The 25,173-nt window shown below is 42.1% G+C and overlaps 3 protein-coding genes across 3 annotated transcripts in view; 1 reads left to right on the top strand and 2 right to left on the bottom strand.

Annotated features, from left to right (window-relative positions):
• Nucleotides 1–4,674, bottom strand: part of ADGRF3 (adhesion G protein-coupled receptor F3) — a 36,779-nt gene extending 32,105 nt beyond the window's left edge. Inside the window, exons 1-4 of the mRNA XM_075266919.1 lie at nucleotides 4,650–4,674; nucleotides 4,025–4,189; nucleotides 3,398–3,577; nucleotides 2,220–2,323 (exon numbers count right to left, since the gene is read on the bottom strand). Coding sequence (XP_075123020.1) covers nucleotides 2,220–2,323; nucleotides 3,398–3,577; nucleotides 4,025–4,157 — 417 coding nt within the window. The 5' untranslated portion in view covers nucleotides 4,158–4,189; nucleotides 4,650–4,674. The remainder of the gene's footprint in view (nucleotides 1–2,219; nucleotides 2,324–3,397; nucleotides 3,578–4,024; nucleotides 4,190–4,649) is intronic.
• LOC142198579 (uncharacterized) overlaps nucleotides 1–25,173 on the top strand; it is a 302,293-nt gene that overhangs the window by 163,105 nt on the left and 114,015 nt on the right. The gene's annotated exons all lie outside the window — the stretch shown is intronic.
• Nucleotides 13,179–25,173, bottom strand: part of LOC142196944 (adhesion G protein-coupled receptor F5-like) — a 29,558-nt gene continuing 17,563 nt past the window's right edge. Inside the window, exons 13-17 of the mRNA XM_075266917.1 lie at nucleotides 22,307–23,647; nucleotides 21,169–21,210; nucleotides 20,041–20,106; nucleotides 19,329–19,392; nucleotides 13,179–13,201 (exon numbers count right to left, since the gene is read on the bottom strand). Coding sequence (XP_075123018.1) covers nucleotides 13,179–13,201; nucleotides 19,329–19,392; nucleotides 20,041–20,106; nucleotides 21,169–21,210; nucleotides 22,307–23,647 — 1,536 coding nt within the window. The remainder of the gene's footprint in view (nucleotides 13,202–19,328; nucleotides 19,393–20,040; nucleotides 20,107–21,168; nucleotides 21,211–22,306; nucleotides 23,648–25,173) is intronic.

The raw sequence follows: 25,173 nt of genomic DNA, 5'->3' as shown, positions 1-25,173 counted from the left end.
ACAGGGATGGAATAATGCAATATTTATAGGCCAAAAATTGGGTGTAGGCATAAAGGAAAGCAGTCCTATCTGCAGAGTAGGAGGTGCTTGTCTATGAACTAAATATTTTTGTAAATTTTCTTCTCGGACTATGGCTTTTAAGGGTGTAACTTTTTATAATCTTTTCAATTTTTATATAATGTATATACTCGAGTATAAGCCTAGTTTTTCAGCACAGTTTTTGTGCTGAAAAAGCTCCCCTCGGCTTACACTCGAGTCAAGCAAAAAAAAAAAAAAAATTTTTTTTTTTTGGTGGGGGGTCTGTGACAAGCCGCAATAGCTATGTATAGAATCTCCCATAAAATAGTGAAAGCAAAAGAAGCTTAAAAAAATATAATAAAAAAAATAAATTAAAGTTGTAAATCCTTCCTTTCCCTAGAATACATATAAAAGTAGAAAATGACTGTGACACATATACACATTAGGTATCCCTGTGTCTGACAGTGCCCGGTCTACTGAATATAGGGGATCTGCAGTGCTCCTGTTCTGTCGGGAAAGGGGTTAATAGGAGCACTGCAGATCCCCTATATTCAGCCAGGCTGAATTCCAAGTGGGGGAAAAAAAAAACCCAGTCCTCAAGCTCAGGAAAGGGACAGACAGACAACCAAAACACCCCCTCCCCTTTCCCAGAAACTACTGCACCCAAAAACACTGACCGTTTTAATTTTTTAAATTTTCCAGTAGCTGCTGCATTTCTCCCCCTCGGCTTATACACGAGTCAATAAGTTTTCCCAGTTTTTTGTGGTAAAATTAGGGGCCTCGGCTTATACTCGGGTTGGCTTATACTCGAGTATATACGGTACTTGGATTCCATACAGATCAGGGTTTGTTATGTGGCATAGTAGGGTTACATTTAGCCCTAGGAACTGGCAGGCCATTGCCTATGGTGGTGCTTGGAAAAAAAAAATCCTTATTTTTAAACTTCTGCTTGCTGTCCTGCCATTCACTATGTAATGCTTTAAGTTGGACACGGCACAACACCACTTTACATAGCACACTTTTATATGGTGCTCTCAAAGGGGATGGTCACAATCTATATGGTGCTATTTTATGTGGGACGTTTTTGGAGCACTATAAAGTACATAGTGACATTTTACTTGGAGCTATGTGGGTGACACTATCTGTATGATAGTATTTGTTTTCAGGCACTTTAAAGAGGAGCTTTCATGTGCTCAGGAACATGCAGATTTGAATTCAGAGCCCATTATGTGCCCGGGGGCAAGAGACATCTGTGCCGTTACTGATATCTCTTTACTGTCAGAAGGGCGTTTCTGACAGTCTAGCTGAACTGTGAAGAATGCCCCTCCTGACAGTATTATCCATAGCTCTGTACTGTCTGAGGTGGCGTTCCTTAATACCCAGCCATGATGCTAAGCTGTTAGCAACAACCCCCCAGTACTAATCTATGGACGTGCATTGTCAGGAAGGGGGGGGGGCGTTCTTCACAGCTCAGCACATGGCTGGGCGGAAATGAACACCCTTTCACAGTATAGCACTACACACAGTACTGTCAGGAGGGGTGTTTCCGGTTAGACTGTCAGGAACGCCCTTCTGACAGTGAAGAGCTATCGGTAACAGCACAGTTTTTTCTCTAGCCCCCACCGTTCCTGAATAAGAAGCAAAGGTAGTTTTGGTGTCTGATGTGCTAGAAAGCTGTACTGTCAGAGGGGGCATTCCTTACTGCACAGCCATGAGGCTAAGCTGTGAGGAACGTCCCCCCATTGACTGTACAACATCTATAGACAAGTACAGGGGGGCATTCTTCACAGCTAAGCGTCATGGCTGGGCAATAACGAACACTCCCTCTGACAGTACAGAGCTATGGATGAATGCTAAGGGGGGGGGGGCGTTCCTCACAGCCCAACTAGACTGTCAGATATGCCCTTCTGACAGTGGGCAGACATTGGTAACGTCAACAGTCTCTTAAGCCCAGGGGCACTTAATGGGAAAGCTGAATTCATGTAAGGTCCTCTTTAAGCTCTGTAATGTCAGAAGGGCGGTGTCAGACAGGGAGTATGACTCAGAGCTCCAATCAGAAGCAGCCAGTGTCAGAGCTCAAAATCACCCCCCTTGTCTGCTCCTGCCTGACACCGCCCTCCTGACATTTCAAAACCTAAATAGCATATCAGACACCATAACTATCATTGATCTGGTATCAGTATCAGGTCTGTGATACTTACCGCGAGAGTTATATTGGATTCCAGCATTTTATATGTTACAGAGGTCGGGTCTAGAAGATCATTTGAAAAAGTTTGATTCAGGGTCACTGACCCATTAATATTGACTGCGGGGGGAAACACATAGTATTAAGGTTCGGAAAAAACAAATTAAAACATTTCCATATTCCATATTCAATATTTCCATATTACTCGCGAGCATCTTTTTGGCCATCCACAAGTCTGACTGCAGCGTCCCAGTGCACATCGCTATATGTACTATTGTAATGTATACATTGTTTGTATATGTCTTGCAGCTTACTTTATGTGTGCGTCCCTGTTTTCTCCTGATGGTACACCCCTTATTTAAAGGGAACTTGGTATGGCCCAGCCAACTGATTGACTGGTGAAGGTAAGGTCTCCACAGTGAGGCAGATGAGTTGAGTTTAGTCTATTTATAGGCATTGCCTTACTGTGGAAAAACTGTTACCAAGTCCAGTACCATCACCCACAGTGGAACTCCTATTATTACCTCTATACGGGAAGCTGCTTTGGTTCTTGTTACCCCAGTAAAGTATCATCATTTGGTTCAACTTCACTGCTTCTTCTTGAGTTGTTCCTGTGCTTACCATCAAGACCCTCCTGACCACCACCTGGTACTCCTCTCCAAATAGAAACTCCCTGGGGGAACTATGACCACCATCAGGGACATCACAGGCCCCCTCAACCTTCCAACTTGGGAGATGGGCCGGAGTCAGTTAGGTGTCCTTGGCCTACCACTGACACCACTACAACGATTACTCCCATTCTCTAGTTACCCCTAGTACGTTGTATGAGACATGACTACAGTTGGTACTGAGACACACACATCATGCGGGGCATAACATAATGGGGATCCTTTGTCAGGTATATTAGAGATTGGGCTTCAAAGGTAGAGGGGAGAGACATCTATCTTTTTTATGGGGGTCCAGGATGTTTTATGATGCTCAACTTTTTTACCCACTAATCTGAGAAAGCCACTAAAGTAAAAAAAAAAATATTTTTAACTAATTTAGTTGTTTTTAGGATTATTTCCAGGTTCTAGCCTTCCGCAGGGATAGCCGGTCTATAAGTGATGGCATATCTTTCACAAACAATTAACCCCTTATACCAAGCTATTGTACTGTGTCTATAGCTTTGGTTATATGGTCATACTGACTTACCTCTGTAGTTAGAAATGCTTTTAGGATTCTCACAATAGGGGATATGGTTGTCCGGGATAAACAGACAGGAACAAAAAGAGGAGGAATTGTTGCAAGGAAGATAAGTGTAGCATACGGTGATGTTCCATCTGTATCCGTCCTTACAGGTGCATAAGTTACCTGTATCAGTCATATTACACTCTAGAATAAGAGACAATCATATCACTGGGGATAGAAGGTGCCGTCCCTATGCCAGGCACTGCTCACTGTTTGGACGCATTTCGCCGTCCTGCAACTTTTACTTAAAAAAAAAAAAAAAATTGCTATAAAATAAATTTACACTGAAGCGGTTTCCCAGGGTAAAAATAATGATGATCCATACTCAGAATAGGTCACTAATATCAGATCAGAAAGAATCCGTCCAGCACCCCCATCGATCAGCTGATCTGAGCAACTGATATACAGAGAAAGAGCAGGATGCAGACAGCTCCATTCACTGTGTAGTGGACACACCAGGTACTGCAGTTCAACTCAAAACCCCATAAACCATACACTTTGCTTCCATCACCCAATGTACAGTATATGTTACATAAGTCATCTATGAAATTGGCGCTGTGTGCCCAACCACTTCTCTCTTATAGGTCTCACCTGTTGTGATGTAGAATTGTAGCTTGGACACATTTACGGTGGGCATGAGGAGTAGCGTGTACGGATCTGACGACAGGTTAGTTATGTAGGCTTTGTTAGAGACACTGGCGTATCCTTCCAGCATGATGTCCATGTAATGCACATACTCATAGACAATCTGCAAAGCTGCATCAAACAGAAAAAATTCAAGCTGGTAACTCGGACGCCATAAGATTTCGTGAACGCTCTTTATGGGGATTGTGTTACAACCCCTCTTCCGAAAAATCAATGAGTCATCATGGGTCCAGCGCCTGGAATATCTGGAACTGCTGCCGGGTAAATTCAGTATTCAATGGCATCTACCCAAATGACTATATATGACTGCGTTCCTTACTAGCTCATATATTGACATCCATGAGCCTTGATACGTTAATCCTGTTAGGATTATCAGGAAGTGACATCACATCTGTGGGTCACATGGTCATGCTGCAGCCCATAACTGTACTGGGGGCCCTCGCCTGTCTGCCCCTAATGCCCCTGGTATATTCAAACTCAGTAAGGCCACTTTCCCACTGAGCCACCATAGTTGTGATTCACATTGACTCAATCTACGTTTCGCTTGCATAGACACTATGGAGATACTTACAAGACACTTGCCTCCTGACTCTTTCGTTGCCAAATTCCATCTCCTGTTTGCAAAAAAAAAAAGTTCCACTTAGTATTTGCGTCTTTCATTGGTGCTTTCTTTCAGTAAAAAGTTCCATTTCCTCTTCTCAGGAAGTGACATCACATCTGTAGATCACATAGACCCATAGACGTGATGTCACTTCCTAAGAACAGGAAGTGAAACTTTTTACTAAAAATCCGGCCATGTTTTCTCCTGGATAACCCCTTTAAGCTACAATGCACACTGGTTTTATGGCCATCCTGGTATTTTACCAATATTACTGTTACAGTCAGATCTGAAATTAGGTGGCTGCAAACTAAAATATTGTATATGGGTGTATGAATAGGAAGTAGAACTGTAGTACTGTATGGGAACCATAGGGGATCTTTGCCACTCTTTAAGGGAGTTTTATTTGGATACTGCATATCACATTACCACCTGTGCATTATATTAGCTTTATAGGGTGGTAATATCTTGGAATCATATTGCAGAATTCTAAGCATTAAAATTCAAGGGGTTGTCCAGTTTCAGCTAATAAAGGTAATACTTTGCGTATTGTGAAATTATACAATTTTCCAATATAATTTTTTAATTTGTTCATCGTAGTTTTCTAGATCACTGCTTGCTGGATTTTATTTTTGACTTCCAGCAGATAAAAAATAAGTTCATGGTCCTGTGTTGGATAGTCCATGGTTAAGTGTTGGATCATCCATGGTCATGTGTTGGACAGTCCATGGTCCTGTGATAGACAATCCATGGTTGTGTTGTACAATCTATGGTTGAGTGTTGGACAATCCATTGTAGTGTATTGGACAGTCCATGATCGTGTGTTGGACAGTGCATAGTGATGTGTTGGACAGCCCATGGTCAAGTAATGGACAGTTCATGGTCTTGTGATGGACAGTCCATAGTCATGTGTTGGACAGCGCATAGTCATGTGATGGACAGTCTAAGCTCGTGTGATGGACAGTCTATGGTTATGTGTTGGACAGTCCATGGTCCTGTGATAGACAATCCATGGTTGTGTTGTACAATCTATGGTTATGTGTTGGACAATCCATTGTCATGTGTTGGACAGTCCATGGTCATTTGATGGACAACCCATGGTCGTGTGTTGAACAATCCATTGTAGTGTATTGGACAGTCCATGGTCTTGTGATGAAGAGTCCATAGTCATGTGTTGGACAGCGCATAGTCATGTGATGGACAGTCTAAGCTCGTGTGATGGACAGTCTATGGTTATGTGTTGGACAGTCCATGGTCCTGTGATAGACAATCCATGGTTGTGTTGTACAATCTATGGTTATGTGTTGGACAATCCATTGTCATGTGTTGGACAGTCCATGGTCATTTGATGGACAACCCACGGTCGTGTGTTGAACAATCCATTGTAGTGTATTGGACAGTCCATGGTCTTGTGATGAAGAGTCCATAGTCATGTGTTGGACAGCGCATAGTCATGTGATGGACAGTCTAAGATCGTGTGATGGACAGTCTATGGTTATGTGTTGGACAGCCCATGGTCATGTAATGGACAGTCTAAGATCGTGTGATTGACAGTCTATGGTTATGTGTTGGACAGTCCATGGTCATGAGTTGTTCAGCCCATGATTATGTGTAGGACAGAGTCCATTGTCATGTGATAGAGCAGTCCTCAGACACCAACTTAATTTCATACTCCTATCCCAGATTTTCTTGCAGAACATATATGGTCTGTAAGACTTTACACACCACAAGGTGACCCGAGGTTGCCCTAAGGCCCCAGCTTTATTATGGATGGATGGGCATTTCCATATCAACCCAATGATCAACCCAGGCCAATGATCTCCAAAGTGTGGTTAGAAAAACACAACTCCCAAGATGCCCTGAAAACCTGAGGATGAAGGGACATGGGAGTCGTAGCCCAGGATGGAGACCCCTGACATAGACCATGGTAAGTTGATCTTTACAGTATAATGTGTTATTCTTCTTTCTTACCAGCTTGTGGGATGATAGACTGTCTGGCTTCTCATAGTGCCTGTAACCCTGGCCGCTTCCGATCATCAGATATAGGAATAGTCCTGCAAGAGCGTATCTCATCCTGAATCACAGCAAAGTCGTATCAATTAATTATAATTAATTGACTAAGAATCCTATGACAACCCTGCTTATCTGTACAGGCAACATCTGCAGATCCATCAGAGTGACTTCATGAACAGACTAAGCAGAGTTTCCCTTTATAAGTAACATCAGCAGACTGTCTATAAGCAGTGGCAAAAGAGCGCCCCACAAAACACTGTGTATTCCCAAATTGCCCTGAAAAACACAACTGCAAGCAGTGACCCCATAAACCATGCCAGCAGAGCAGTGCCCATTAATAGTGCCAGGACACATCCTATCACATAAACAATACCGCCCCCAGGTGCCCAATATATAATATCGCCAGCAAAGTGCCCCTATACACAACGCTGACAGCATATTGCTACCTCATGCCTCTATCATCATAGTTTCGGTTCCTTAGGTAATAGCGCCTCCGGCAAAATACTTCTCTTTATTTTTGGCCCAGACTGGGGAATTTCCTACTTAGAAGGAAAAGTGTCACCAGAAAAAGACCTATTTTTGGATGCAAAATTTTTTATGTTAAAAATACCTTTAAAGAATGTTGGTGATTTGATTTCTAATTTTCCATGCCGCAGTCTACATTTTTTTTTTCTTTAAAAAGTACTATATCCTGAAATATTCACTTTGGCCACTAAACCTAATAATAGACTGACACTTGCTACTTCTGTTACTTTTTTGCACCAGTCACCTCATTTACATTACAGATGGGATTACAATAGAAGATAACACCTCCAGAGATAACATATATTATATCATACATTATCTACCCCCCTTCCTGCCCAAAGCAGGTTTAGAAAACTCTCCTGTAGACTTCAGTGACTCAGTTTAAGTCTCCCTATGGCCATGACAGTGCTGTCATGCGTGTTACTAAATGCTATACCTCTACATGACACCGCTGATTAGAGTTGATGTCAGGGTTTTCAGGAATCTGTCCACTCCCATGACATGCCTCTTTTAGTAAATACTTGAACATAAAATAAAAATTCTGGGTCACTGTTTCTTAGAATTCTGTATTGTGCTGTTCCTCTGTTAATCCTCCCAAAAATGTTTAAAATATCAACTGGGTGTTCCCATTCCCCTACATAGTCTGACTCTGTCAGTGCTAATTGGACAGTATTAGACTTTGTAAGGTCACGGCCCCAGTTGGTAACATTCAAGTTGACATTCAACCAGGCTGTTACATGGGGTAATATCTCCGACCTAAAGAGGACCTGTCATCAAGTTTGAAAAGCCCAATAACATATGTCATCTGATCGGTGCTGTCACCCTGAGTATTTTGATATTTTATTCATCTGAATCCGTTTAGTTATTCCAAAGTTATAAGCCCTTTAAGTGTTAGTATACAAATTACAGCTTACTAGTCCAGTGGGTAGTAACACTACATGACACACAGCACACAGAGACCCCATCCTCAGAAAAATTACAGAGTTACCGCCCACTTGCCTAGTAGACCCTAATTTGGTTCATCCCTTAAATAATACCTGTTGCCATGTAGAAAATACTTAATAAATTCCTCATTAGGATTCTTCACTTGCCACAAGTCAGTTTGTAACAGAGGTCCTGTCTCCAGGTCTGAAAAGTCTAATGGCATCCATCATCTGATCGGTGCTTTCACTCTGAGCATTTTGGTGTTTTATTTATCCAAATCTGCTCAGCCTTTCCAAAGATAAAAGCCCTTTAAAGAGGATCTGTCACCAAGTAAAAAATGCTAAATAACATATGTCATGTGATTCTCGCTGTGCCCCTGATCAATTTGGTGTTATTCTTTTTAAAATCCGTCCACCCGTTCAAAAGATATGGCCCCTGGAAGATTATATATAAACTAGCTCTGATTCTCCATGTGGGCGGGGACCTGTTGTTTTCTAACATAAGGTTACCGCCCACTTGGAGAATCAGAACTAGTTTACAGCTAATATTCCAGGGGCCATATCTTTTGAATGGATAGATGGATTTTAAAAAGAAAAACGCCAAATTGATCAGGGGCACAGCGAGAATCACATGGCATATGTTATTTAGCATTTTTTAGTTGGTGACAGATCCTCTTTAAAGGGCTTATATCTTTGGAAAGGCTGAACAGATTTGGATAAATAAAACACCAAAGTGCTCAGGGTGAAAGCACCGATCAGATGATGGATGCCATTAGACTTTTCAGACCTGGAGGCAGGATCTCTTTAACAAACTGACTTGTGGCAAGTGAGGAATCCTACGATTATAGGATTATACTACTACTAGTGTTTGCCTACTAAGATGTGAACTTGATTTTATGCACCTTTTTGCAATGCATGTACCTAAACACCGGAGCACAATCATTAGGAGGGAGGTTCACATACTTTTGGCCATATAGTATAGATAATAAATAAATCAGCAGATAGATTTGTGAAATATACTTTTGTTTTTGCTTATAATATCTCAACAGAAGCAGAAAAAGTCAGATCCCAAATTGTCTCCCAGAACACGGGAAATACATTTCATAATCCAGATGGCCTCACCCTCAGTCGTACTTCAGCACATATAACACACCTCCCAACAACACGCGTTTCGCTCCGCAAGCTTCATTAGGAACAACTAAACAAGCCATATAGGAGTATGTATACATAGTCAAATGTTACTTAAACATTACAACACCTGTAGATGAGTAGCTGGCTCCTTTCATGGTACATATCTGTATACCAGCCTGGCAGCGGATCACAGTGATGCCCATATGACTCACGTCACCACACTCTAATGTACTAGGTTGGATAACTATGGAGACTTGTTCCCACCCGCCATCTCGTGATCCACCGCATATGTTTGGTTGGTCAATATTTCATTGGCACATCTTATATGTGTATCTACAAGTATTTACCTTGTTTCACTGTTCACCTTGTTCACTTTTTTGTTGGCTTTTACTCATCTGATCACGTAAGTCTCGTCTGGCAGAGTACACAAAAAGTACTATACAGGGTGTAATATTTAGTGTACTATAGATCTAATTCTATCTGGACAAAAGACCAACACAGCTGTGATCCAATAAAAACAGAGCGTTTATTTTAGGTGTTTAAGACTATATACACACAGGAACGCTGATGCATTTCAGGCAAACACTGCACTTAGTCGTAATATGGAAAAAATTCCATATGGTGGACTTGAAAGGGTTGGTAAAATAACCAGAACACCCCTATTTTTACATAGTCAAGTTGAACTATTCCTGATAAACCTGCCATCACTGGTAACTCCCTTTTTGTCTCAGTCACATAGCTTAAAATTGCTTTGATAATCAGCAATTTGCCAATTTGATGTCTATGTAGAGGTCTCCTGGTTTCATGATCATATCTCAGTATGTAAAGACTAGCAAAACATCTGTATCCAGATGCAGCTATGGTCAAAAGTCAAAGCTTGATCAGAGGCAGAAAAGCAATTAATCAAATATACAAAAAACACATAAAACACAAATTACTTGAAATTACTACACAATTACATGCATGTTTAAGGATGCCAGTATCAGTGAAAAACTTCAAATGCGTTCTTTTGACTACAGTATGACAAAGTGCACTTCTGTCCCTCAAGTCAAGCTTTGACTTTCGACCACAGCTTTTTCTGTTTGCAGATGTTTTGCCGATCTCTGAATACTGAGCTGTGATCACAAATCGCTACACCCATAAATTCAGTAGATTGGGTTACAGATGCCTTTACCAAGTGCACATCAATAGTCAGGTCTAACATATCACACCCATAAATCATGCTTTTTGTATGATTTTTATAACCTGTTTCTCCTACCATTTTTTGGTCTGCTGAGTAGGTTGGTTCATGTCCAGATGCTGTGTAAATGTTGAAGCAGAAGCAGACAGCTCCATACACTGTGTAGCTGCCACCTTGTAGCTCACTTAGGAGATAGCGGCCAATACACAGTGAATGTAGCTGTTTGAATACAGCAGATGACTGGTGGAGGTGCCAGATGTTGACTCCCCACTAACCTGTTATTGATGACCAGTCCTAAGGATAAGTCATAATATCTATTGGATTCTCCCCTTTATCATTAGATTATATACAGTATATGGCCAAAAGTATCGGCACCCCTCCTAAATAGAGTTCAAGTATATCTAGAGCTCTGACTACAACCCCATCTGATAACTTTGGAGATTGAGCCAAGCCCTGTCACCCCACATCAGCGTGTTTCTTCACAAATAGTTCTCGAAAAATTTCCATGGCCACAATCCAAAAATCTTATAGAAAGCCATCCCACATAAATAGAGGCATCTAGAGTCCCAATAGGTGACCCACCTCCATATTAACATTCATGGTTTTGAATTGGATGTCCATCAATATCTTAGAGGTCTTAAGAATTGTCCAAACGTCATTACATACCCCCATATAGATCGTCATTGCTTACCTCCTCGTATAGAGAGTCCTTAGTGTCCATGTATAGAGGTCGGGTCCTACCATTGTCCAAGTGTGTTCACCAACTGCATGGTTGCCCCATTGTCGTAGACGCAGGGCAGGCACCCTGATTTTAATACATCGTAGAAGCAAATGAAGCTAATTCTTTGTTAAACATTGTTATTGGGTCAGAGCTTTGTGATGTTGTGTTCTTCAATGCGACTGTATACACAGAATTTACATATGTATTTGAATGGTAGATGTGTAGGAAGGGAACGATCCATCAGATCGATGCTATACGTACTCTGGGCATAGAACTCCTTGCGTCAGGGTATAAGAGCAAGGAAATCATATTCAACACTGAAGCTTGGGGCTAAATCTGTAAAGGGGACAGTGTATAGACTGCCTACACCTCCCATGTAAGGAGTCCATACTCTGCCAAACAGGGTCTGTGCACACGGCTCCGCTATATATGCATGAACGCATACCGTGACATATAACCATATATAAGTTTGTAGACAATTTGAAACAAAAGTTGAAAATTTTTGCAAATATAAGTCAAAATTTTGCAAAGATTTTCTGACCATCTTAGTGTCTGTTGTCTTCATCGGTGGACAATGAATTTAACTACGAATGCAGAAACTTTCTATGGTCAGATACTCAGCCATGACTTCCTTATCGAGGACTGTTATCTTCTCATACATGAAGTGTCCCTTCCTGATAACCCGGACACAATCAGGGATCATGGGTGGGCTTCTGACAAGTCCCAGACCATAGAAAGTTCCTTCATTTATGGTCGTATACCATTGACCACCGATCAAGATAAAAGATGTCACCACTAAGATGGCTAGAGGAAAGCTTTAATACTTTGCAAAATTTTGACTTATATTTGCAAAAAGACTTCAAATTGTCTACAAAAGTTTGAATTATTTATTTTTGCAAACTTTTTTTTTTTAACTGTCTACAAATTTGAATTGGTTATGTTTATGGGAAAATCCCTTTAAAGAGTGGTAAAAGTCACCCTGCTAGCTAGGTTACCATGTAATGTGCACTGCAGCATTACATAACATAGCCATCGCCTTTGGCAGCAGTAATTTCTGAAAGACGGCACATTTTAATGTGAACAAGAGGAGGCGGCGAGGGCAAAGCAAAAAATGAAGATCAGGGTGATCATATCACCGCTATTGACCTTTCAATGAGTTTTTAATATCTTAAGCAATGGCTTACCACTTATCAATTGTGCCAGGTGCTTTAATATTCTGAGGCTGGGGTCCTCACTGACTATTTGCATTCAACACAAGAAAGGTACATGTGTCGCCACCTAGTGTGTCACCACTACTGGATACAATACCACCTATATCACCCTGTGAATAAACCAACTTGGCCTCAATAAGCACAATGCTTTGATGTGGTTAACAAGTAAAACCTTCCATTATTACTCTGATACCCACCGCCATCAGGGGTACCGGGAAGAACCAGGTTCAGTCCAGTATCAGAACATCTAGTGATGTGAGGTACTGGGTCAGCTTCAGGATGGGGATTTTCTATCCTGGCAATACCAGGCTGCTGCTTTACTGGATCTGGCTAGTTATAAAAAGTGGGAGGGGGGGACTCCATGCTATTTTTTAAATAAATAATGGAAAAAAAACCAAAGTTGTTGTATGGGCAGCATGTCTGTGTGTGGGGCTAGTGTGAAGCATATATGTGTATGTATGTATGTATATGTGTGTAATTTGTGTAACATTTATGTGTAAGTATACATTTTGGGCACAAGAGGTCTTTGCTTTCTGATACCCCTATAGCTGAGAAATCTGGGAAACCAGATGTTTACAACAAGAGCAACATTATGGAAATGCAGCAATGCCGATGCAGTCTCTACACAAGGTCCAATCACTTGTCTGATGTTTTTTTCATACAAATATTTGCGCAGTATAAAAATCTGTTTGTTCCACATTTGCATGAGTTTGAGAATGATGTTCACATTGTTCAACCGTATATATACTTCCCTCCACCTGCGGCTGACCTGGTAATAAATATTCATTTCTGTCTTCCTCAATTTTTAAGACGCACCCAAGCTGAGGAGGAAAAAAAGAAAAATAAATGTAAATGAACAATCTAGGAAAAAATATATTGAGGCCGGAGGGGGCAGAACATGAATCTAGTTGTAAAAGAATGCCACAAACAGACACCAAATCATACACCATCCCCTGAGGTCTCGCACAAGGTTTAACGCTCTCTATTAACTTGCAGAGCAAGTTGATACCAGTTGTTCTGTTCTGATGTGTTGTATAATCTTCACGTTGTTAACTGTCAGGTTGGCATTGGAAGGCCTATAGGCCGAACAATTCTATGGGAAAAAGTGTGCAACTTAGCTCTTCTTCAGAAGAAGAAAGGAAACGGTATCTCTAGTGCCACCTATTTGCTACCCTAAAAATCAATGTTCAACCCTTTATTGAGTCTTGCAATGTATTGCAGTCCATAGGAAACTCACTACATAACTATTGTGAGGCCTCCTGCAGGACAGCCTCTATAGCTATATCCAAGGAGTTTTCAGAAGGCTCTGGACCAGTGGTGTAACTAGGAATGGCAGGGCCCCATGGCGAACTTTTAACATGGCACTCCCCCAACCGACACCAATGTCTATGTCCCTTAGTGGCCCCTGCACACAGTATTATGCCCCATAGTAGCCCCTGCACACAGTATTATGTCCCTTAGTGGCCCCTGCACACAGTATTATGCCCCATAGTGGCCCCTGCACACAGTATTACCCCCCATAGTGGCCCCTGCACACAGTATTACCCCCCATAGTAGCCCCTGCACACAGTATTATGTCCCTTAGTGGCCCCTTCACACAGTATTATACCCCATAGTGGCCCCTGCACACAGTATTATGCCCCAAAGTGGCCCCTGCACACAGTATTATGCCCCATAGTGGCCCCTGCACACAGTATTATAGCCCATAGTGGCCCCTGCACACAGTATTATACCACATAGTGGACACCCATAAACAATTATTATACTCTGGGGTCTTTTCAGACCCCAGAGTATAATAATCGGAGACCCGGGGGAATAAAAACATAAAAAATTACTGTTTCTTACCTGTCCCCGGCTCCTACGCTGTCTTCTCCGCTGGCGTCCTTCTGAAATTATGTCAGACATCACATGACCCGGAACGCAGGCCGGGTTCATGTGACGTCAGAGATGTCAGAAAGGACGTCAGGAAGGAGGCCTGGCAGGATCGTGGAGAGGTAAGTAACAGTGTTTGTTACGTTCCCTTACCTCTCCCGGGCCTCCGATCATTATACTCAGGGTCTGCAAAGACCCCCGAGTATAATGATAGTATTTGTGGGGCCCGCAATGTCACTTAACGATCCTGGCCCAGCCAGGATTGGCAAGTGAATAGGGCCCGTAACAGCCTATTAAAAAAAAAAAAAAACCTGCAGCGGTAGCGGCTGTCACCGAGCCCCCTAATGGCCCGGGCCCTGTGGCAGCCGCCTCCGCTGCCTCTATGGTAGTTACGCCCCTGCTCTGGACTGTCATAGAACAAAATGGCTCCTACAGTCTCACTATACAGTAGACATCTACAAACATCTACCTCCTACTACCCCTCCTTCCTAACTAAAATTCATTGAGACATCCAGAGCATATGAGGTAACAGATTGCATGTGCTCATAGAAGTCTAAGGAGAGGGTAGGAGAGGAGGATCTTAATGAGAAAAAAGCAAGAAATGGGAAGAGGCTGCTGCAGCTAATAGTAAGTTTCTAGCTCACCCCAACTGCTTTGTTCACATAAGTATGGGTCAGTAGAAATTTTTAGATTACAAATGGATAACAATTACCTTTGGTCTCGCAGGATATTGCAAATATACACAACAACTAAGAATGATAATAAGCTTTATTATATCGCCTTCATATTTCATGGCACATTACAATTCATAGACAAAATCAGACATCATAGAATAACGCTAGGAGTGAGAATCCTGCTCACAAGAGCTTACAATCTATTAGGGAGTCGGGGTGACAATGGTCCAGCCATATTTATATAGTGTAGGCTAGTCATATAAGATTGCATGGGCAGACATTAGACAGTATAAGTGTATGTATAGATGGGAAGTGAACTTGAACTCAAGGTGCCTGGGGGTTATTGATGAATGGAGGGGCCGGGATTTGAGGTATAATGTAGAAAGAATAGAATATGTGATGGGCCTGATGCATCATCCCAGTGGACGCTGCTCATATTGGATTACTTCCTATTATGTCTGTGCCACTGTCTGTATATAATTTACATTTTGCAGCTTCCTTATATGTTTTTCTCTTTGTTGTAGGGATATTCCATTGTGGAGTTGGTACACTCCTCATTTTTAGGGGAGCTTGGTCCAGCACAGCCAATGGTTGGCTGGGGTAAAAGGAGGGGACAATGAAGTTACAGTTCAGTTGCGTCTTTGGTTCATTGCGGGAAATGTGGTGGGTTCAGAGCCTTAGCCCATCAACATTCTGGGACAAGGATCAGCAATGACCTGGTGGAGGGTCTACCTCATCATAAATGACACTCATACTCCATATTTTCTACACCAGTCTTCATAAATATCCTCCATTGAGTGTAAAAATATTATAAAAAGTATGCGGTAAGCTCCGGAGCTCCCCCTAGTGGAGGCTTCAGGTAGCCGAAATTTTCACCATCTAACTACATTCTATGGAATGTATTTTGATCTCTTCATCAGAAGTATGTTGACCACTCTAGTGTAGAATATTATAAGGCTAATGTGTATTAAAGGGGTTTTAAAAGAGTTTTTTTTATCGATGACTCTTTAGGGTAAGATATCAATATATCATTGGTGGGGTTGCGACTCCTGGGACACCCCATCTATTTGAAGTGCAAACAGTTCTGTACATTGCTTAGTGGCTGTATTTGGCCCCACTGATATAAATAAAAGACCCTTTAAAAGTTTCATATAATCGCTATATGAATATCTTAAGTAAGCTCAGAACTCGAGTTTGTTGAAGTGGCACTGGATGCACCTTGCGTCGAAAAGAGTTTGTAGTGCGCTGTAAAAAAATAGAAAAAAGTACAATGTAAATGAGACCATAAAAACATCACAATCATATTATATTAGTACGCCGTATACATCTTGTACAACACCATTATATTCTATAACAATCTGACATAACCGTCACCATGGGAATCACAGACAATCACAAGTATCCAGCGATCACGTGGCAACGGCAGTAAACAAAAAGTGGAAATTCCTGATATTCGGGTAAGCCATGTGTGAGATAGGCGTGGCACCAATGGTGTGCCCTGGGCATAACCCCTCGTTGGGTACGGCAGCATTGACGACATTCTAGTGACATGACGCCTCTGGTTATATGGGATTCCAGCTTCGAAAATACATTTTAACCCCTTCAGGCATGACTTGTAGTAACTTTAAGAGTCAAGCAAGTTAATGATTTTTTTTTTAATATTGTCAAGGATCGAGTCAATTTTTGTTTTAATATTTCAAGGGTCATTATTTTTTTTTCAATGTATGTAGATGTATGATGGCTTGTTTTTTGTGGGCCAAGTTTTATTTTTTTAGGGTACATGTAATAGATTGACTCATTTTTATACATTTTTGGGCAGCTGGGGAAAGCTATAAAGTTAGCAATTCCACCAAAAATGGAGAATGCTCTGCTGCCGAGTTGCCATGTGTTGTAGAACTTTAAGGGTTAAAGCCCACCATTCACTCTCAAGTTGATAAAGACCCCTCACCACCAGTGAACTATAGTCGCTGTAGTGAATCCCATCCACATATTGTGGAAAAATACCCGCAGATTTGCTTTTTGGGAGAGGACCTTTGTTAGGCCCAGAGTTACCATGACAACTAGAGATGAGTGAGCAGTACTCGATCGAATACTATGGTATTCGAAATACTCGTACTTGATCGAGTACCACTCGCTGTTCGAATGTAAAAGTTCAATGCAGAACCAGCATTGATTGGCCGAATGCTATACAGTCGGCCAATCAACGCTGGTTCTTCTCCTACCTTTAGAAGTCTTCTCCGTGCAGCTTCCCCGCGGCGTCTTCCGGCTCTGAATTCACTCTGCCAGGCATTGGGCCTGGGCAGAGCGGACTGCGCATGTCTGCTTGTAGTGCGGACATGCGCAGTCGGCTCTGCCCAGGCCCGATGCCTGGCAGAGTGCATTCAGAGCCGGAAGACGCCGCGGGGACCCTTCAAGGAGAAGACTTCTCAGAGGATCCAGCCCGACCCTCACTCGTGGACTTGGTAAGTTCAATTAGATCGAACGTTGCCTACCCCTGAAACGAGCATTTCCCCCCATAGACTATAATAGGGTTCGATATTTGATTCGAGTAGTCGAATATTGAGGGGCTACTCGAAACAAATATTCAACCTCGGACATTTTACTGTTCGCTCATCTCTAATGACAACCCCTCAGCACCCATTATATAGCATCAGACACATAGGAAGCTGACTGCAGAAAAGGACCACTCGGTCCAGCTGGTTTGCCCTTATATCACGTCTGATATACAGTTAGGGCCAGAAATATTTGGACAGTGACACAATTTTCGCGAGTTGGGCTCTGCATGCCACCACATTGGTTTTGAAATGAAACCTCTACAACAGAATTCAAGTGCAGATTGTAACGTTTAATTCGAAGGGTTGAACAAAAATATCTGATAGAAAATGTAGGAATTGTACACATTTCTTTACAAACACTCCACATTTTAGGAGCTCAAAAGTAATTGGACAAATAAACATAACCCAAACAAAATATTTTTATTTTCAATATTTTGTTGCGAATTCTTTGGAGGCAATCACTGCCTTAAGTCTGGAACCCATGGACATCACCAAACGCTGGGTTTCCTCCTTCTTAATGCTTTGCCAGGCCTTTACAGCCGCAACCTTCAGGTCTTGCTTGTTTGTGGGTCTTTCCGCCTTAAGTCTGGATTTGAGCAAGTGAAATACATGCTCAATTGGGTTAAGATCTGGTGATTGACTTGGCCATTGCAGAATGTTCCACTTTTTTGCACTCATGAACTCCTGGGTAGCTTTGGCTGTATGCTTGGGGTCATTGTCCATCTGTACTATGAAGCGCCGTCCGATCAACTTGGCAGCATTTGGCTGAATCTGGGCTGAAAGTATATCCCGGTACACTTCAGAATTCATCCGGCTACTCTTGTCTGCTGTTATGTCATCAATAAACACAAGTGACCCAGTGCCATTGAAAGCCATGCATGCCCATGCTATCACGTTGCCTCCACCATGTTTTACAGAGGATGTGGTGTGCCTTGGATCATGTGCCATTCCCTTTCTTCTCCAAACTTTTCCTTCCCATCATTCTGGTACAGGTTGATCTTTGTCTCATCTGTCCATAGAATACTTTTCCAGAACTGAGCTGGCTTCTTGAGGTGTTTTTCAGCAAATGTAACTCTGGCCTGTCTATTTTTGGAATTGATGAATGGTTTGCATCTAAATGTGAACCCTTTGTATTTACTTTCATGGAGTCTTCTCTTTACTGTTGACTTAGAGACAGATACACCTATTTCACTGAGAGTGTTCTGGACTTCAGTTGATGTTGTGAACGGGTTCTTCTTGACCAAAGAAAGTATGCGGCGATCATCCACCACTGTTGTCATCCGTGGACGCCCAGGCCTTTTTGAGTTCCCAAGCTCACCAGTCAATTCCTTTTTTCTTAGAATGTACCCGACTGTTGATTTTGCTACTCTAAGCATGTCTGCTATCTCTCTGATGGATTTTTTCTTTTTTTTCAGCCTCAGGATGTTCTGCTTCATCTCAATTGAGAGTTCCTTTGACCGCATGTTGTCTGGTCACAGAAACAGCTTCCAAATGCAAAACCACACACCTGGAATCAACCCCAGACCTTTTAACTACTTCATTGATTATAGGTTTACGAGGGAGACGCCTTCAGAGTTAATTGCAGCCCTTAGAGTCCATTGTCCAATTACTTTTGGTCCCTTGAAAAAGAGGAGGCTATGCATTACAGAGCTATGATTCCTAAACCCTTTCTCTGATTTGGATGTGGAAACTCTCATATTGCAGCTGGGAGTGTGCACTTTCAGCCCATATTATATATATAATTGTATTTCTGAACATGTTTTAGTAAACAGCTAAAATAACAAAACTTGTGTCACTGTCCAAATATTTCTGGCCCTAACTGTATTTTTGGCCCATATATTACTAACCTTTTCTGGCAAACATGTTTTTCCTGCGAGGCGTTGATGATGAAGCTGAATTTGTAGATGATGACTGTGGGTAGAAAAGACAAGATCCTGCGTCAGTATGACCAGTCCGCTGTGAGATTTGTGCCAGTTACATTCGGATAACGCTTTGTAGTGTATCAACTGGACCATTCCTCCCTTTATGTTCTATTTAGCCATATGGGTGCCATAGGGGGAGTGAGGCCGCCCAGATAAATGCATGGCCATTTGCAGCTATTCTCTGTTTGCTTACACAGCTGCTTATCAAAATCTGCTGGTTGCCCTTGGAAACAGACCACAGTTTAGCTCACCCTGTAGTCAGACATGTAACATAACAATCTAGCTCTAAAATTACCCCATAGCCATTAGATGGTGGCCCAAACATAAATGGGGCTGAACCAGCATCAGATAAATACCAGGTTTCTGGCTTCCTGGGTTTCAGCCCTTACTGTTGGGAAAGCTACCCCTGGCCATACATTTCCCATACAGCCGCCAAATGAATTGCTGACCATGGAACGAATGGAAGGTCTGAGTTTGCAAGAGCAGGAACCCATGGCTCATAGAGTGGTGTACCAAGCTGCCAAGACCCCTCTACAATGTCCATGATCCTTTATAGGACATATGGACAGGTCTGGGCCATATGATACATGCACTGCAACCCCTTGGAAAATATATATTTTCGATACCATTGGCTTACCTGTATTTTAGTTCGGAGCGTACTCCAGTAGGACGTAGAAATGCTGTTTTTTACTGCTTTTCTTATCTAAAAATAAGGAGTAATAATTAGAAGTTTTTCAGACATCATGGCAGCATATCTGCATGAAGATCACCCCCATCCATCCTGCATGGAGTACCTAGCATCCTACTTATTTTCCTACCATATATTTTTCCACCCTGCAGCCTGAAATGTGAACTTTAGATTTCTCTTGCAAGTGAATGGAGAGGCAGAAACCCAATTTATATGCATGGAATGTAACTTTACAGACCCATACACGGGGTGATCCAAATGTGTTATTTTCAGGGATTTTGCAAAATTTACAGCAAAAATGCTTGCTCTCAATGTCTAATCATACACATTAGACATCTATGTTGCTGATGATTTCGTCAGAACTTGCCGACCATCACATTACTTGTCTAATGGCTATACCTGCCAATTTTTAGAGGACTGGCTGACTACCTAATCTGTTTGGGGTCTTCCTAACTCTTTTTTTTTTCTGATGGCAACAGGTCAGGGGAAATAAGGATTGTGCCGTTGGATCCCAACATGCCTGATCCTTTTTGGGAAGGGATGTCAAGCTGGCCGTAGAGGTATCTGGCAGCGCCTTCCTTCCCTCTCTCCATTCAGAATATACTTGTGTATGAGGGACTTGGGAGAACTAGCTATGTAGGGCCAGACTTACAGGTCAAGGCCTTGTCCCATCATCTTGAGATTAGGGAGGAGTAACAGTGAAAACTCTTATTATAGAGGGTTTTCCACTAAAGACATTTATCTTCTATACAATTTTCTCCTATACTTTCTAGATCAACTTCTCACCGTTTTCTAGATTTCTGCTTGTTTTCATTCATTTTATTTACTTATAGTGGAAAATGATAAGCCCCTGGCCATGTGATGGACACTCCATGGTCATGTGATGGACACTCCATGGTCATGTGATGGACACTCCATGGTCATGTGATGGACAAACGACTCGTTACTGTGTGATCGTTACTTGACCATGAATGGTCCATCACATGACCATGGTCTTATCTTTATGCAATGGAAGTAAATCTCTGCATGCAAAGAATTGCTAAGGAATAAGTTGTACAGATTGAGGTTTCTACTTACATTCTGGTCCAACAAGACAGTAGATATCAGAATGAACAAACCCTAGAATAAAAGGCAAATAAAGGTATAACTAACCTGATATTCACATGATGATTGGTGGTGACTAGTTGGAGCATGGGCTTTGGATGGTGGCTATTGGAGCAAGTCACTCTTTCTTGGTCGGGGTATTTAGATACAGGACTAGGGAACACAATGAATCTACGCCACATGTGAAGGAACACTTAACTATGACTGCCCCATTATGGTGCCACAAGTTGACATCCAGGGGTGCAGGATCTACAACAATTTGATATTGATGACCTCTCCGAAGTTTTCCCTTTAAACCACTGTACTGATACTATAATGGCAGGCAAGGCCAATTCCCAATCTACAACAGACTATAGGCAACCAATAATGGTAGCCAGTGAATGGATTCCTGCATACAGAATGTAGTAAATGTGGTAGAGAGTAGAGATGAGCGAGTAGTACTCGATCGAGTAGGTATTCGATCGAATACTACAGTATTCAAAATACTCGTACTCGATCGAGTACCACTCGCTGTTCGAATGGAAAAGTTCGATGCAGAACCAGCATTGATTGACCGAATGCTATACAGTCGGCCAATCAACGCTGGTTCTTCTCCTACTTTTAGAAGTCTTCTCCGTGCAGCATCCCCACAGCGTCCCCAGCTCTGAATTCACTCTGCCAGGCATCGGGCCTGGGCAGAGCCGACTGCGCATGTCTGCTTGTAGTGCGGGCATGCGCAGTCGGCTCTGCCCAGGCCTGATGCCTGGCAGGGTGAATTCAGAACCGGAAGATACCACGGGGACGCTGCAAGGAGAAGACTTCTCGGAGGATCCAGCCCAACCCTCACTCATGGACTTGGTAAGTATAATTTGATCGAATATTGCCTACCCCTGAAACGAGCATTTTCCCCCCATAGACTATAATAGGGTTCGATATTCGATTCGAGTAGTCAAATATTGAGGGGCTACTCAAAACGAATATCGAACCTCAAACATTTTACTGTTCGCTCATCTCTAGTAGAGAGCAACAGTGCTTGAAATATCTGACTTCAGAGTCCTATTTTGGAAGCTACTGTGCCCTATCAAAGTAAAAATTGATCACATTCTACGATAATGGAATTATTCCAAGTTACCTGAAAGGAGTTGAGAATTACAAACACGACATGGAAACCTTCAATTTCTGGTTTGAGGGAAACTGCAAGACCAAATCCCCAAGAGGTTCCCAGAAGTGGCATGAGGACCGCCATACTTTTAGCAATCACCAGTACATTTTGTCTTTCTTCATGTCTTGGCCGTTCTCCAATGCTTGGTCTTAGTAACTTGAAGATAACCACAATCAACACAATGAAATTGAGAAATACGATGGTTAAAACTGGGATAACGAAGGCTAGGAACGTCTTTGCTCCATCATATGACAACCAGCAGAACTTAGTTCCTATGAATGTTCCACTTGGAGCTGTTACTGCCACTGTTATGACAGCAATGAGGAGAGGACAACCATATCCCAAGATGAAAGCTATGATCATCATGATCCGTCTACTTATGTCATGTAGGAGGTAGATTAAACGATAAAATAGGATAAGTCCAAGGACTAACATCCAGAAGAACAAGGCTAAGTAGAAGTAAAAGGCGAAAAAAGCTGCCACTATGCACGCATTTACGTTTGGATGCTCGGATGTGTCTGGCGCCAACGCGGCACCGATGATAAACCAGATATCAGCAATTAAAAGGTTCACGGCAATATTGACAAGGCAAACGTGACGCATGTACGAGGTCTTGTTTTTGATGACGGATCTCCATACTACTGCTTCGATGACCAGAGTGATAACCAGGCACACAATAGAGGCAACAATCCCAACATATGAAATTATATTTAAAAATTGAGGACTTCCATCTCCCATGAGGTTTGAGAACGAGGTCAAGTGGTTGCACGAACATTTTACCTCCTCATCACTAGCTTCCAAAACCTGGCATCCACTGTTATACCAGTAATGGTTTTCCAGGTCTAGCCAGGCACAGTCTGGGTTCTTAAGACTTTGGTTACTTTTAGTGAAAGTCATGGTGATGTTGAAAACATCTCTATTGATGTCTCTGCTTGTAGGGTTACTTATCACTGTGGATATGACCAAGGCATTGATCTTGTCGGTGGTGTTGTGTGGCAAGAGGTCTTTCATCGTAGAGTAAGCTATGGTGACCACCGTGTCAACATCGTCCGGCAAGGACCCGTTTCTGATCATTATGGTACTATTTAGACCAGCCATTGAAAAATTTGCCTCATACGTGCTGTCTCTGTTCACTACTTCTCCGAAGAGTTGGACATTGCTTGAGGTTTCATTCTTGATGGAGATTGAAGAATTGAATTTAAGATTCTTTGCTAATATCTCCATGGACTTCAGAAGGGTAACACTTTGGTCTGAGAGTGTCTCCCAAGAGGTTTTGTTACTGACCATAGTATCTACTATTTGGAGTATGTTCTAAAATATGAAGAAAAATATGGAGTTAAAATTGCACCAACATTTTGATCCACATTGGTCTACCTTGCTCCTCTCTAGCAAGCTATTCCTCTTTCCTAGTAAGTCATGTCTACCTATAGGGATCACAATGTACTTTTTTTCCCCTATCAGTATGTCTTTGTAGTAGAGGAGGAAATCCATGCAAACATGGGGAGAACATACAAACTCCTTGTGGATGTTGTTCCTGGCCAGATTTGAACCCAGGACTCCAACACTGCAAGGCTGCAGTGCTAACCACTGAGCCACCATGTTACCCCCATGGAACTGCTACTTTTTTGTTGCAGAGTTTGCTGTGTTTTTTTGTAACAAACGTAGTAGTAGCTACAGAAAATAATGGAAATATCTAAGAAGCTCCTATGCTTCTCCCTTCTACTCAATCCCCTCCTGGCTTTGGCTCCAAAATCTGCAACAAAAAAGGCAACTTTTCTGCAATTTGGGGCCTCAGCCTAAAATCGATTTTGGTGCAAATTGCACCAGAACTCACATTTTGAGAGTAGCACACACTACATCACGTAATGTCTTTATAGGCAGTGAAGCATGGTAGGTATACTTTACTGCAGATGAATGGGAATGGAGTCAATTGACGGTGAAATTTCATCAGTTATTCAAGTGTCCAGGAAGTGATTGAGTACAGCCCTTCCCCCAGAGTCCAGAAAGTGACCTGGAAGCTACATACAGCATGTTATGTGTGTATACTGTTATTTCCTTCCTTGTCTGGATTTCTAGCTGTGCAATGGAGCTGTCCACTATCTGATCGTAATGCAATGACTCTGCACATCCTGTTCCAGTCTACACAGTGAAGCTAATAGGTAAGCTGCAATAAACATGAGGCGTCCTATGTACTATTTTAATTCTATACTTTTGGTCCAAGTGAGTCGACATACTTTGCTATTATGGCCATAGACTCTTTGTGTAAATTTTTGGTGCCTTTGCACAGCATTATATTCTCTTGCAGTGCTTTGGCTTTCTTCCAGGGGTCCCAATGTTCCAATGTATAGGACTATACCAGGCAGGCATTTTTGGCTTCCTTGTTTTCTTGCTAACACATCCCCTTAACAGTATAGACCCCAGAACAGACCCCCTAAAAATAAACACCACAGACTGCACCAGTTAAAAATGGCACCAAACCACATCCCCTTACACGACAGACCCCAGACCAGACCCCCTAAAAATAAAGACCACAGACCATACCAGCCAAAAATACACCCAGCCGACCAGATCCCTTTAAAAATATAGACCGTGGACCAAACCACCTAGTCAGATCCCTTAAAAAATACAAACCATCTAAAAAAATAAAGAAAAGACACCAGACCAGATCTCCTTAATAATACAGACAAGACTCCCTAAAACAGATCCCCTAAAAAATACGAATACCAAACCAGACCATCTTAAAGACCAAGATCCCCTAAAAAGAAAGACCCCCAACCATACCAGTTAAAAATAAAGACCCCACAGGAAATACTCCACTCCAATCTATGCTCCAATAC

This window comes from Leptodactylus fuscus, chromosome 3 (genome assembly GCF_031893055.1).
Source record: "Leptodactylus fuscus isolate aLepFus1 chromosome 3, aLepFus1.hap2, whole genome shotgun sequence".
Taxonomy (NCBI): domain Eukaryota; kingdom Metazoa; phylum Chordata; class Amphibia; order Anura; family Leptodactylidae; genus Leptodactylus; species Leptodactylus fuscus.
The sequence above is the reverse complement of the archived record's forward strand: the minus strand, read 5'-3'. Positions and strand labels throughout refer to the sequence as shown.